The sequence below is a fragment of the Hypanus sabinus genome, chromosome 7 (genome assembly GCF_030144855.1).
Source record: "Hypanus sabinus isolate sHypSab1 chromosome 7, sHypSab1.hap1, whole genome shotgun sequence".
In the NCBI taxonomy this organism is placed as follows: Eukaryota; Metazoa; Chordata; class Chondrichthyes; order Myliobatiformes; family Dasyatidae; genus Hypanus; species Hypanus sabinus.
In genome coordinates, this window is record NC_082712.1 from 102,937,938 (window position 1) to 102,953,636 (window position 15,699).

The 15,699-nt window shown below is 54.7% G+C and overlaps 1 protein-coding gene across 1 annotated transcript in view; it reads left to right on the forward strand.

The window, feature by feature from the left end:
• Positions 1–12,951, forward strand: part of mpdu1b (mannose-P-dolichol utilization defect 1b) — a 65,969-nt gene extending 53,018 nt beyond the window's left edge. The window contains exons 6-7 of the mRNA XM_059975326.1: positions 9,670–9,780; positions 12,205–12,951. Of these exons, the coding sequence (XP_059831309.1) occupies positions 9,670–9,780; positions 12,205–12,327 (234 nt within the window). The 3' untranslated portion in view covers positions 12,328–12,951. The remainder of the gene's footprint in view (positions 1–9,669; positions 9,781–12,204) is intronic.
• The last annotated feature ends 2,748 nt before the right edge of the window (positions 12,952–15,699 follow it).

Consider the following 15,699-nt stretch of genomic DNA (forward strand, 5'->3'; position numbering starts at 1 on the left):
ACAGTACCGCCCCTCCCATAGTGTGACACTCCCTCAGTATCACCCCTCCCACAGTGTGACCATCCCGTGGTGTGACACTCTCTCAGTGTTGCCCCTCCAACTGTGTGACCCAACCTCATTATCACCCCTCCCACAGTGTGACCCCCCCTCAGTACAAACCCTCCCACAGTGTGACCCTCCCTCAGTATCACCCCTCCCACAGTGTGACTCTCCCTCAGACCCGCACCTCCCACAAACCCTCCCTCAGTACGACCCCTCCCACAGTGTGACCTTCCCTCAGTACCACTCCTCCCACAGTGTGACCCTCCCTCAGTGTCACCCCTCCTACAGTGTGACCCTTCCTCAGTATCACCCCTCCCACAGTGTGACCCTCCCTCATTATCACCCCTCCCACAGGGTGACCCTCCCTCAGTACCACCCTTCCCACATTGCGACCCTCCCTCGGTACCACACCTCCCGCAGTGTGACCCTCCCTCAGTACCACCCATCCACAGGGTGACCCTCCCTCAGTACCATCCCTCCCACTGTGTGACCCTCCCTCAGTAGCACCCCTACCACAGTGTGACCATCATTCAGTACCACCCCTCCCACATTGTGACCCTCCCTCAGTACCACCCATCCTACAGTGTGACCCTCCCTCAGTGTCACCCCCTCCCAGTGTGACCATTCCTCAGTACCACCCCTTCCATAGTGTGACCCTCCCTCAGTACCACCCCTTCCATAGTGTGACCCTCCCTCAGTACCACCCCTTCCATAGTGTGACCCTCCCTCAGTACCACCCCTCCCAAAGTGTGACTCTCCCTCATTCCCACCACTCCCACAGTGACCCTCTCTCAGTAACACCCCTCCCAAAGTGTGACTCTCCCTCATTCCAGCCCCTCCCACAGTGTGACCCTCCCTCAGTATCACCCCATATTGCGACCCTCCCTCGGTACCACACCTCCCGCAGTGCGACCCTCCCTCAGTAGCACCCCTCCTGCAGTGCGACCCTCCCTCAGTACCATCCCTCCCACAGGGTGACCCTCCCTCAGTATCACCCCTCCCACATTGTGACCCTCCCTCGGTACCACCCCTTCCGCAGTGCGACCCTCCATCTGTAGCACCCCTACCACAGTGTGACCATCATTCAGTACCACCCCTCCCACAGTGTGACCCTCCCTCAGTACCACCCGTCCTACAGTGTGACCCTTCCTCAGTGTCACCCCCTCCCGAAGTGTGACCCTCCCTCAGTACCACCCCTCCCACACTGTGACCCTCCCTCAGTACCATCCCTCCCACTGTGTGACCCTCCCTCGGTACCACCCCTTCTGCAGTGCGACCCTCCCTCAGTACCACCCCTCCCACACTGTGACCCTCCCTCAGTACCATCCCTCCCACTGTGTGACCCTCCCTCGGTACCACCCCTTCCGCAGTGCGACCCCCCATCAGTACCACCCACCCTCAGGGTGACCCTACTCTGGTGTGACCCTCTCTCAGTGTTGCCCCTCACACAGGGTGACCCTCCCACAGTACCACCCCTCCCACATTGTGACCCTCCCTCAGTACCATCCCTCCCACTGTGTGACCCTCCCTCAGTACCACCCCTCCCACAGTGTGACCCTCCCTTAGTGCCACCTGTCCTACAGTGTGACCCTCCCTCAGTGTCACCCCCTCCCACAGTGTGACCATTCCTCAGTACCACTCCTTCCATAGTGTGACCCTCCCTCAGTACCACCCCTCCCACAATGTGACCCTCCCTCAGTACCACCCATCCACAGGGTGACCCTACTCTGGTGTGACCCTCTCTCAGTGTTGCCCCTCACACAGGGTGACCCTCCCTCAGTACCACCCCTCCCACAGTGTGACCCTCCCTTAGTGCCACCTGTCCTACACTGTGACCCTCCCTCAGTACCATCCCTCCCACTGTGTGACCCTCCCTCGGTACCACCCCTTCCGCAGTGCGACCCTCCCTCAGTACCACCCCTCCCACACTGTGACCCTCCCTCAGTACCATCCCTCCCACTGTGTGACCCTCCCTCGGTACCACCCCTTCCGCAGTGCGACCCTCCATCAGTACCACCCACCCTCAGGGTGACCCTACTCTGGTGTGACCCTCTCTCAGTGTTGCCCCTCACACAGGGTGACCCTCCCACAGTACCACCCCTCCCACATTGTGACCCTCCCTCAGTACCATCCCTCCCACTGTGTGACCCTCCCTCAGTACCACCCCTCCCACAGTGTGACCCTCCCTTAGTGCCACCTGTCCTACAGTGTGACCCTCCCTCAGTGTCACCCCCTCCCACAGTGTGACCATTCCTCAGTACCACTCCTTCCATAGTGTGACCCTCCCTCAGTACCACCCCTCCCACAATGTGACCCTCCCTCAGTACCACCCATCCACAGGGTGACCCTACTCTGGTGTGACCCTCTCTCAGTGTTGCCCCTCACACAGGGTGACCCTCCCTCAGTACCACCCCTCCCACATTGTGACCCTCACTCAGTACCATCCCTCCCACTGTGTGACCCTCCCTCAGTAGCACCCCTACCACAGTGTGACCATCATTCAGTACCACCCCTCCCACATTGTGACCCTCCCTCAGTACCACCCCTCCCACATTGTGACCCTCACTCAGTACCATCCCTCCCACTGTGTGACCCTCCCTCAGTAGCACCCCTACCACAGTGTGACCCTCCCTCAGTACCACCCGTCCTACAGTGCGACCCTCCCTCAGTGTCACCCCCTCCCACAGTGTGACCATTCCTCAGTACCACCCCTTCCATAGTGTGACCCTCCCTCAGTACCACCCCTCCCACAGTGTGACCCTCCCTGTATCACCACTCCCACAATGTGACCATACCTCAGTACCACCCTTCCCACAGTGACCCTCCCTCAGTACCACCCCTCCCACAGTGTGACCCTCCCTTGGTACTGCCCCTCCCACAGTGTGACCTTCCCTCAGTATCACCACTCCCACAATGCGACCATACCTCAATACCACCCCTCCCACACTGACCCTCTCTCAGTACCACCCCTCCCACTGTGTGACCCTCCCACAGTACTGCCCCTCCCATAGTGTGACCCTCCCTCAGTATCACCACTCCCACAATGTGACCATACCTCAGTACCACCCCTCCCATAGTGTGACCCTCCCTCAGTACCGCCCCTCCCACAGTGTGACCCTCTCTGTACCACCCCTCCCACTGTGTGACCCTCCCACAGTACCGCCCCTCCAATAGTGTGAAACTCCCTCAGTATCACCCCTCCCACAGTGTAACTCTCCCTCAGTCCCACCCCTCCCACACTGTGACCATCCCGTGGTGTGACACTCTCTCAGTGTTGCCCCTCAACTGTGTGACCCTCCCTCATTATCACCCCTCCCTCAGTTTGATTCTCCCTCAGTAGCACCCCCCCACAGTGTGACCCTCCCGTGGTGTGAACCTCTCTCAGTGTTGCCCCTCCCACTGTGTGACCATCCGTCAGTACTGCCACTCCCATAGTGTGACCCCCCCTCAGTACAACCCTTCCCACAGTGTGACCCTCCCTCAGTACCACCCCTCCCACAGTGTGACCCTCCCTCAGTATCACCCCTCCCACAGTGTGACTCTCCCTCAGTCCCGCTCCTCCCAGTGTGACCCTCCCTCAGTACTACCCCTTCCAGTGTGACCCTCCCTCAGTGACACCCCTCCTACAGTGTGAACTTCGCCAGTAACACCCCCCCACAGTGTGACCCTCCCTCAGTATTACCCCTCAGTGTGACTCTCCCTTAGTATCACCCCTCCCAAAGTGTGACTCTCCCTCATTCCCGCCCCTCCCACAGTGTGACCCTCACTCAATACCACCCCTCCCACAGTGTGACCCTCCCACAGTACCGCCCCTCCCATAGTGTGACACTCCCTCAGTATCACCCCTCCCACAGTGTGACCATCCCGTGGTGTGACACTCTCTCAGTGTTGCCCCTCCAACTGTGTGACCCAACCTCATTATCACCCCTCCCACAGTGTGACCCCCCCTCAGTACAAACCCTCCCACAGTGTGACCCTCCCTCAGTATCACCCCTCCCACAGTGTGACTCTCCCTCAGTCCCGCACCTCCCACAAACCCTCCCTCAGTACGACCCCTCCCACAGTGTGACCTTCCCTCAGTACCACTCCTCCCACAGTGTGACCCTCCCTCAGTGTCACCCCTCCTACAGTGTGACCCTTCCTCAGTATCACCCCTCCCACAGTGTGACCCTCCCTCATTATCACCCCTCCCACAGGGTGACCCTCCCTCAGTACCACCCTTCCCACATTGCGACCCTCCCTCGGTACCACACCTCCCGCAGTGTGACCCTCCCTCAGTACCACCCATCCACAGGGTGACCCTCCCTCAGTACCATCCCTCCCACTGTGTGACCCTCCCTCAGTAGCACCCCTACCACAGTGTGACCATCATTCAGTACCACCCCTCCCACATTGTGACCCTCCCTCAGTACCACCCGTCCTACAGTGTGACCCTCCCTCAGTGTCACCCCCTCCCACAGTGTGACCATTCCTCAGTACCACCCCTTCCATAGTGTGACCCTCCCTCAGTACCACCCCTTCCATAGTGTGACCCTCCCTCAGTACCACCCCTTCCATAGTGTGACCCTCCCTCAGTACCACCCCTCCCAAAGTGTGACTCTCCCTCATTCCCACCCCTCCCACAGTGACCCTCTCTCAGTAACACCCCTCCCAAAGTGTGACTCTCCCTCATTCCAGCCCCTCCCACAGTGTGACCCTCCCTCAGTATCACCCCATATTGCGACCCTCCCTCGGTACCACACCTCCCGCAGTGCGACCCTCCCTCAGTAGCACCCCTCCTGCAGTGCGACCCTCCCTCAGTACCATCCCTCCCACAGGGTGACCCTCCCTCAGTATCACCCCTCCCACATTGTGACCCTCCCTCGGTACCACCCCTTCCGCAGTGCGACCCTCCATCTGTAGCACCCCTACCACAGTGTGACCATCATTCAGTACCACCCCTCCCACAGTGTGACCCTCCCTCAGTACCACCCGTCCTACAGTGTGACCCTTCCTCAGTGTCACCCCCTCCCGAAGTGTGACCCTCCCTCAGTACCACCCCTCCCACACTGTGACCCTCCCTCAGTACCATCCCTCCCACTGTGTGACCCTCCCTCGGTACCACCCCTTCCGCAGTGCGACCCTCCCTCAGTACCACCCCTCCCACACTGTGACCCTCCCTCAGTACCATCCCTCCCACTGTGTGACCCTCCCTCGGTACCACCCCTTCCGCAGTGCGACCCTCCATCAGTACCACCCACCCTCAGGGTGACCCTACTCTGGTGTGACCCTCTCTCAGTGTTGCCCCTCACACAGGGTGACCCTCCCACAGTACCACCCCTCCCACATTGTGACCCTCCCTCAGTACCATCCCTCCCACAGTGTGACCCTCCCTTAGTGCCACCTGTCCTACAGTGTGACCCTCCCTCAGTGTCACCCCCTCCCACAGTGTGACCATTCCTCAGTACCACTCCTTCCATAGTGTGACCCTCCCTCAGTACCACCCCTCCCACAATGTGACCCTCCCTCAGTACCACCCATCCACAGGGTGACCCTACTCTGGTGTGACCCTCTCTCAGTGTTGCCCCTCACACAGGGTGACCCTCCCTCAGTACCACCCCTCCCACAGTGTGACCCTCCCTTAGTGCCACCTGTCCTACACTGTGACCCTCCCTCAGTACCATCCCTCCCACTGTGTGACCCTCCCTCGGTACCACCCCTTCCGCAGTGCGACCCTCCCTCAGTACCACCCCTCCCACACTGTGACCCTCCCTCAGTACCATCCCTCCCACTGTGTGACCCTCCCTCGGTACCACCCCTTCCGCAGTGCGACCCTCCATCAGTACCACCCACCCTCAGGGTGACCCTACTCTGGTGTGACCCTCTCTCAGTGTTGCCCCTCACACAGGGTGACCCTCCCACAGTACCACCCCTCCCACATTGTGACCCTCCCTCAGTACCATCCCTCCCACTGTGTGACCCTCCCTCAGTACCACCCCTCCCACAGTGTGACCCTCCCTTAGTGCCACCTGTCCTACAGTGTGACCCTCCCTCAGTGTCACCCCCTCCCACAGTGTGACCATTCCTCAGTACCACTCCTTCCATAGTGTGACCCTCCCTCAGTACCACCCCTCCCACAATGTGACCCTCCCTCAGTACCACCCATCCACAGGGTGACCCTACTCTGGTGTGACCCTCTCTCAGTGTTGCCCCTCACACAGGGTGACCCTCCCTCAGTACCACCCCTCCCACATTGTGACCCTCACTCAGTACCATCCCTCCCACTGTGTGACCCTCCCTCAGTAGCACCCCTACCACAGTGTGACCATCATTCAGTACCACCCCTCCCACATTGTGACCCTCCCTCAGTACCACCCCTCCCACATTGTGACCCTCACTCAGTACCATCCCTCCCACTGTGTGACCCTCCCTCAGTAGCACCCCTACCACAGTGTGACCCTCCCTCAGTACCACCCGTCCTACAGTGTGACCCTCCCTCAGTGTCACCCCCTCCCACAGTGTGACCATTCCTCAGTACCACCCCTTCCATAGTGTGACCCTCCCTCAGTATCACCCCTCCCAAAGTGTGACTCTCCCTCATTCCCACCCCTCCCACAGTGACCCTCTCTCAGTAACACCCTACCACAGTGTGACCATCATTCAGTACAACCCCTCCCACAATGTGACCCTCCCTCAGTATCACCCCTCCCAAAGTGTGACTCTCCCTCATTCCAGCCCCTCCCACAGTGTGACCCTCCCTCAGTATCACCCCTCCCACAGTGTTACCCTCCCTCAGTATCACCCCTCCCTGTGTGACACTCCCTCAGATCACCCCACCCACAGTGTGACCCCCTTAGTACCACCCCTCCCATAGTGTGACCCTCCCTCAGTATCTCAGTATCACCCCTCCCACAGTGTGACCCTCCCTCACAATCACACACAGCGTGACCCCCCCTCTGTACCACCCCTCCCACAGTGACCCTCCTTCAGTACCACCCCTCACATGGTATGACCCTCAGTACCGCCCCTCCCGAAGTGTGACCCTCCCTCAGTACCACCCCTCCCACACTGTGACCCTCCCTCAGTACCATCCCTCCCACTGTGTGACACTCCCTCGGTACCACCCCTTCCGCAGTGCGACCCTCCATCAGTACCACCCACCCTCAGGGTGACCCTACTCTTTTGTGACCCTCTCTCAGTGTTGCCCCTCACACAGGGTGACCCTCCCACAGTACCACCCCTCCCACATTGTGACCCTCCCTCAGTACCATCCCTCCCACTGTGACCCTCCCTCAGTACCAGCCCTCCCACAGTGTGACCCTCCCTTAGTGCCACCTGTCCTACAGTGTGACCCTCCCTCAGTGTCACCGCCTCCCACAGTGTGACCATTCCTCAGTACCACTCCTTCCATAGTGTGACACTCCCTCAGTACCACCCCTCCCACAATGTGACCCTCCCTCAGTACCACCCCTTCCATAGTGTGACCCTCCCTCAGTGCCACCCCTCCCACAGTGTGACCCTCCCTCTGTACCACCCCTTCCATAGTGTGACCCTCCCTCAGTATCACCCCTCCCAAAGTGTGACTCTCCCTCATTCCCGCCCCTCCCACAGTGACCCTCTCTCAGTAACACCCTACCACAGTGTGACCATCATTCAGTACAACCCCTCCCACAATGTGACCCTCCCTCAGTATCACCCCTCCCAAAGTGTGACTCTTATTCATTCCAGCCCCTCCCACAGTGTGACCCTCCCTCAGTATCACCCCTCCCACAGTGTTACCCTCCCTCAGTATCACCCCTCCCTGTGTGACACTCCCTCAGATCACCCCACCCACAGTGTGACCCCCCTTAGTACCACCCCTCCCATAGTGTGACCCTCCCTCAGTATCTCAGTATCACCCCTCCCACAGTGTGACCCTCCCTCACAATCACCCCACCCACAGTGTGACTCTCCCTCAGATCACACACAGCGTGACCCCCCCTCTGTACCACCCCTCCCACAGTGACCTTCCTTCAGTACCACCCCTCACATGGTATGACCCTCAGTACCGCCCCTCCCGAAGTGTGACCCTCCCTCAGTACCACCCCTCCCACACTGTGACCCTCCCTCAGTACCATCCCTCCCACTGTGTGACACTCCCTCGGTACCACCCCTTCCGCAGTGCGACCCTCCATCAGTACCACCCACCCTCAGGGTGACCCTACTCTGGTGTGACCCTCTCTCAGTGTTGCCCCTCACACAGGGTGACCCTCCCACAGTACCACCCCTCCCACATTGTGACCTTCCCTCAGTACCATCCCTCCCACTGTGACCCTCCCTCAGTACCAGCCCTCCCACAGTGTGACCCTCCCTTAGTGCCACCTGTCCTACAGTGTGACCCTCCCTCAGTGTCACCGCCTCCCACAGTGTGACCATTCCTCAGTACCACTCCTTCCATAGTGTGACACTCCCTCAGTACCACCCCTCCCACAATGTGACCCTCCCTCAGTACCACCCCTTCCATAGTGTGACCCTCCCTCAGTGCCACCCCTCCCACAGTGTGACCCTCCCTCTGTACCACCCCTTCCATAGTGTGACCCTCCCTCAGTATCACCCCTCCCAAAGTGTGACTCTCCCTCATTCCCGCCCCTCCCACAGTGACCCTCTCTCAGTAACACCCTACCACAGTGTGACCATCATTCAGTACCACCCCTCCCACAATGTGACCCTCCCTCAGTATCACCCCTCCCAAAGTGTGACTCTCCCTCATTCCAGCCCCTCCCACAGTGTGACCCTCCCTCAGTATCACCCCTCCCACAGTGTTACCCTTCCTCAGTACCACCCCTCCCATAGTGTGACCCTCCCTCAGTATCTCAGTATCACCCCTCCCACAGTGTGACCCTCCCTCAGTAGCACTCCTCCTACAGTGCGACCCTCCCTCAGTACCACCCCCCCACAGGGTGACCCTCCTCTGGTGTGACCCTCCCTCAGTACCACCACCCCTATAGTGTGAACCTCCCTCAGTATCACTCCTCCCACGGTTTGACTGTCCCACAGTGTGACCTTACCTCAGTATCACTCCTCCCACGGTTTGACTGTCCCACAGTGTGACCTTACCTCAGTATCGCTGCTCCCATTGTGACGATCCCTCAGTCAGAATGGGGGCTATTAAACTGGATTTTGAGAACGTCTAATCAGGTATCTAGCTGTGGGTGGAATCAATGTTAAACGTCTACATTCCACCTGAAAGCCATTCAACCCATTTAATCTATGACCAGTCCCCTGTCACACCGTCTTTGCTTGCCACATCCCCATCAATTCCCGCAGAGCCTTCTCCTCACCTACACGATTAACCTGCATCATGGCCCCTGCACGTCATTGGGTTGTGAGATGGAACCAGAGATCCACATGGTGACGGGAAGCTCGTGCAAACTCCACACAGACAGCACAGGAGGTTGCGATCACACCCCACTCTCTCGGGCTGTGAGGCAGTGACTCTACCGACTTTGCCATGTTGGTGTGTGATCGGATGAGGGTTGTTTCCGGAGAAGGAGATGGGGTTTCTGGGGTGAGTCAGTGGGGGGGGGGGATTCTCAGCAAGAGAAGTGTGAAGGTCCAGTTGCCCAGGCAAGCGACTCTGATGTTGACATCTCTGCTCTGTCCCCACAGTTGATCCAGATCATCACCAACTACAGGAATGGGCACACGGGGCAACTGTCATCCATTACTGTGTTCCTGCTCTTTGCTGGCTCCCTCGCCCGCATCTTCACCTCCATACAGGTCAGTGAGCACATTGCTGAATAGTAACCCCTAATCCATGAGCCTGACTCCTGACCCCAACCATGGCTGAAAGTCCAACTTCTGATCTCAGCCATGGCCGGACCCTGCAACCCCTGGTGAACCCCAACCTCTGACCCTGGCCAGAATCCTGATTCCTGACTGCCAACCACTGATGAGTCCCCCGATCCTGCTCTGTACCCTCCACCAGGCTTCCATCCCAATTCACCCAAACTTTCTCTCCCCAGGGACATGATGGTTTCATCTTCCTGGCCCTACACTTATCTCTGGAACTTGTGCACAGTAAAGAAACCCACATTACACTATGGTCGACTGCTCTGTCCAAGACTGCAGTGAACTGTGGAGTTGTAGATACACACACAAAATGCTTCTGGAACGCAGCAGGCCAGGCAGCATCTATAGGGGGAAGCACTGTCGATGTTTCGGGCCGAGACCCTTCGTCAGGACTAACTGAAAGGAAAGATACTAAGAGATTTGAAAGTAGTGGGGGAGGGGGAAATGTGAAATGATAGGAGAAGACCGGAGGGGGTGGGATGAAGCTAAGAGCTGGAAAGGTGATTGGCGAAAGTGATACAGAGCTGGAGAAGGAAAAGGATCATGGGACGGGAGGCCTCAGGAGAAAGAAAGGGGGAGGGGAGCACCAGAGGGAGATGAAGAATAGGTAGAGTGATGGGCAGAGAGAGAGAAAAAAACAAACAACTAATTATGTCAGGGATGGGGTAAGAAGGGGAGGAGGGACATTAACGGAAGTTAGGGAAATCAATGTTCATGCCATCAGTTTGGAGGCTACCCAGCCGGTATACAAGGTGTTGTTCCTCCATCCTGAGTGTGGCTTCATCTTGACAGTCGAGGAGGCCATGGATAGACATATCAGAATGGGAATGGGACGCGGAATTAAAATGTGTGGCCACTGGGAGATCCTGCTTTCTCTGGTGGACTGAGCGTAGGTGTTCAGTGAAACGGTCTCCCAGTCTGCTTCGGGTCTCACCAATATATAAAAGGCCACACTGGGAGCACCGGATGCAGTATCACAGGCTGGTGTGGTATACTGCGTCCGGTGCTCCTAGTGTGGCCTTTTATAGATTGGTGAGACCTGCAGATTTCCTCGTGTTTGATTTGTAGATAGAGCTCAGCACATCCCCTCTGTGAACTCTCAGCCTCATAATCCACCTTGTTATAAGCTTGCATTGCACTTTCTCCACAGCGCTACAACTTCTGGAATTTACAAATTCTAAATTCACTAGAATTTAGAAGATTGAAACCCTTCGAATGTTGAAAAGCCTAGATGCGAAGAGGATGTTTCCTTCGGCTGGGGAGTCTAAGACCAGTGGGCATGACCTCAAAATAGATGGACGTCCATTTAGAGCGGAGATGAGGAGGAATTTCTTCAGCCAGAGAGTGGTGAATCTGTGTATTTAAGGTGGAGGTTGATGAGTTGATGGTTTCTTGATTAGTTAGGGCATGAAAGATTGTAGGGAGAAGGCAGGAGAATGGAGTTGAGAGGGAATTGGATCAGCCATGATGAAATGGCAGAGCAGACTCGATGGGATAAATAGCTTAATTCTGCCCCTACGCGTTATCGGCTTATGCTTTGCTATTGTTTTACTTATTCTAGCTCAATGGACTGTGTAATGATTTGATCTGTAGAAACTATTTGCAAGACAGGTACTTCCTGTACCTTGGTTTGTGTGACAATAATAAAGTTTTATCTTATGGCACAAGCTGTCTGTTCAAGTGTTTGGTACCAGTGGAATAGAAGCTATCCTTGAGCCTGGTGCTACGAGCTTTCAGGCTTCTGTATCTTCTGCCCAAAGGGAGGGGGAGAAGAATGAAGTTCTAGGGTGGGGTGGGGATTTTGATTATGCTGGCTGCAGTAGGAAGTATAGACAGATTCCATGGTGGGGAGGCTGGTTTCTGTAATGGACTGAGCTTTTTTTTGCAACCACAGGCAGAGCAGATGCACCACAGCTTGGTATGGCAGCATGAAAGTAACCACTCCCCTCTATTTTCCATCTCCCATCCTTTGTTTTCCCTCATTCTGGTTACCCTCTCACCCACCCTCATGTCCAGCTGTCACCTTCCTCGGGTCTGCTCCTCCTTCCCTCTCTCCTATCAGATTCCGTCACCTCTTCCACCTATCACCTCCCAGCTTCTCACATCACTCCTCCCTCAACCACCTCCCTCCTAACCTGCCAGCATCCCCTCCCCTCCCCCTATTTCTGTCTTCAGACCCCTCCTTATCTAGTCCTAATGAAGGGTCTCAGCCCAAAATGCCGACTGTTTTATCCCCTCCATAGGTGCTCCCTGACCTGCTGAGTTCCTCCAGCAGTTTTGGTGTGTGTTGCTGAGTTTTATTGTACCTGTGACAATAACAAACCGTATTCCAATCCACTTCCTCCCCCACAGGAGACAGGGGACTCGCTGCTGATCCTCACCTACGTGGTCTCATCCTTCTTCAACGGGGTAATTGCTGCCCAGCTCATCTACTATTGGGGCATCCACCCAGAGAAGGTCAAGAAGGCCGAGTAACTCGAGGAGGAGTGGTACTGGATCCAAAATCACACACACACACACACACACACACACACACACACACACACACGCGCGCACACGCACACGCACCCACACGCACATGCACACACACACCACTGCCCTGGAGACAGGGGCATATCTCAATCAATGATACAATCCTACACACTGACCTTCACTGGGGAATGGGTCCCATGTACACACACTGACCCTGACTGACATGTGAGAATGGCAGGTAATGTTTAATTGGGGTAATCCACACCCTGACTTACTGGTGCCCCAGTTAACCTTTCAGGAGCTAGGCTCACCACTAAGTTGGGGGCTTTTGAGCTTGTACGTAAGTGGGTGTTCTTGTTTCTACAACCCACCTCTTGGGCGTTCCTCTCCATTACAGGGGAGAGTGGGCAGTTGCTGTTGAGAGGAGCTGTATCAATGTGTATGAGGGTGAGAGTGCGTGATGACATTGGCACACTTAATCAGGGACCAGGGCAATACACCCATGTTGGGACAAGACTGAAATTCTCCGTTACATACCTCTCTCTGTCCCAGTGGGTCTGAATCGATCACTGTTTTGTCAATGCTGTCTGTAGATTAATTATGATTAAAACCAGATTTTCTTGTCCATCACTTGTCAGTGGTGTGTTTGTCCACACAGCCCTGTCACCTCACCTCTCCTCCACTGTCCATCCACTTCCATTTTTGCTTCCCCATTTCTCCTCTTAAAGAGAAAGATTAGTTTCTGTCACATGTACATTGAAATGTGTCATTTGCATCAATGACTAATACAGTGCGAGAAATGTGCTTGGAACAATCCGTGTGTGTCGTCATGCTTCCAGCGAGAATTGTGTTTGGGACCAACACAGTGCATCAATGATCAATACAGTGCAAGAATAGTTGACTCTATTTATCTCCATAGCTGCTGTCTGTCCTGCTGAGTTCCTCCAGCATTTTGGTGTTATCTGCCTCATTATGATCTTGCACTTTATTGTTTACCTGCACTGCAGCACTGCACTTTTTCAGTGGCTTTATTCCACATTGTTATCAGTTTACCTCAAGACACTGTATAATGAGCAAACATGAGGTAATCTGCAGATGCTGGAAATTCAAACAACACACACAAAATGCTAGTGGAACACAGCAGGCCAGGCAGCATCTATAAGGAGAAGCACTGTCGACGTTTCGGGCCGAGACCCTTCGTCAGGACTAACTGAAAGGAAAGATACTAAGAGATTTGGAAGTAGTGGGGGGAAGGGGAAATGTGAAATGATAGGAGAAGACTGGAAGGGGTAGGATGAAGCTAAGAGCTGGAAAGGTGATTGCGAAAGTGAGACAGAGCTGGAGAAGGGAAAGGATCATGGGACGAGAAGCCTAGGGAGAAAGAAAGGGGGAGGGGAGCACCAGAGGGAGATTGAGAACAGGCAGACAAACAACATGGGGTAAGAAGGGGAGGAGGGGCATTAACGGAAGTTAGAGAAGTCAACGTTCATGCCATCAGTTTGGAGGCTACCCAGCCGGTATATAAGGTGTTGTTCCTCCAACCTGAGTGTGGCTTCATTTTGACAGTAGAGGAGGCCATGGATAGACATTTCAGAATGGGAATGGGACGTGGAATTAAAATGTGTGGTCACTGGGAGATCCTGCTTTCTCTGCCGGACCGAGCGTAGGTGTTCAGCGAAAAGGTCTCCCAGTCTGCGTCGGGTCTCACCAATATATAAAAGGCCACACCGGGAGCACCGAACGCAGTATACCACACCAGCCGACTCACAGGTGAAGTGTCGCCTCACCTGGAAGGACTGTCTGGGGCCCTGAATGGTGGTGAGGGAGGAACAACACCTTATATACCGGCTGCGTAGCCTCCAACCTGATGGCATGAACGTTGACTTCTCTAACTTCCATTAATGCCCCTCCTCCCCTTCTTACCCCATCCCTGACATATTTAGTTTGTTTTTTTCTCTCTCTCTGCCGGTTCTCCATCTCCCTCTGGTGCTTTCCCCCTCCCCCTTTCTTTCTCCCAAGGCCTTCCCATGATCCTTTCCCTTCTCCAGCTCTGTATCACTTTCGCCAATCACCTTTCCAGCTCTTAGCTTCATTCCACCCCCTCCGGTCTTCTCCTATCATTTTGCATTTCCCCCTCCCCACACTACTTTCAAATCTCTTAGTATCTTTCCTTTCAGTTAGTCCTGACGAAGGGTCTTGACCTAAAATGTTGACAGTGCTTCTCCTTATAGATGCTGCCTGGCCTACTGTGTTCCAGCAGCATTTTGTGTACACTGTATAATGAATTGGACTGACTATAAACAGTATGCTGGACAAGCTTTCTCTGTATCTTGGAGCATGTGACAATTTCAATACAACAAACAGTCACAGGAGGGCAGTGTGGTCCCAACTACTGACATCAGTGGAAATCTGTGAACACCACACAATCTGTGTTCTTCTCTGTGCGTCCAGAGGCATCTGTGGAGGAGTGAGGAAGGAACTGTGCCAAAGGGTGTGGTTCAGCATTTGCCAGAGTACTTGGATCATGTGATAAGAGAAAATTCAACTGCTCATCATCACATTTGAGAAAAATAATGGATGTTATCAAAGCCTAGTATGGAAACACTAATAAGCTTAATGCTTAATGGAGTTTAATGCTGAAAAGTGTGAGGTGGTACATTTTGGTAGGACTAATCAAAGTAGGACATACATGGTAAATGGTAGGGCATTGAAGAATGCAGGAGAACAGAGTGATCTAGGAATAATGGTGCATAGTTCCCTGAAGGTGGAATCTCGTGGATAGGGTGGTGAAGAAAGCTTTTGGTATGCTGACCTTTATAAATCAGAGTATTGAGTATAGGAATTGGGATGTAATGTTAAAATTGTACAAGGCAATGGTAAGCCCAAATGTGGAGTATTGTGTACAGTTCTGGTCACTGAATTATAGGAAAGATGTCAACAAAATAGAGAGAGTACAGAGATTTACCAGAATGTTACCTGGGTTTCAGTAACTAAGTTACAAAGAAAGTTGAACAAGTTAGGTCTTTATTCCTTGGAGCGTAGAAGGTTGAGGGGGGACTTGATAGAGTATTTAAAATTATGAGGGGGATAGATAGAGTTGACGTAGACAGGCTTTTTCCATTGAGAGTAGGGGAGATTCAAACAAGAGGACATCAGTTGAGAGTTAAGGGGCAAAAGTTTATGGGTAACATGAGAAGGAACTTCTTTACTCAGAGAGTGGTAGCTGTGTGGAACGAGCTTCCAGTAGAACTGGTAGAGGCAGGTTCGATGTTGTCATTTAAAGTAAAATTGGATAGGAATATGGACAGGAAAGGAATGGAGGGTTATGAGCTGAGTGCAGGTCGGTGGGACTAGGTGAGAGTAAGCGTTCGGCAT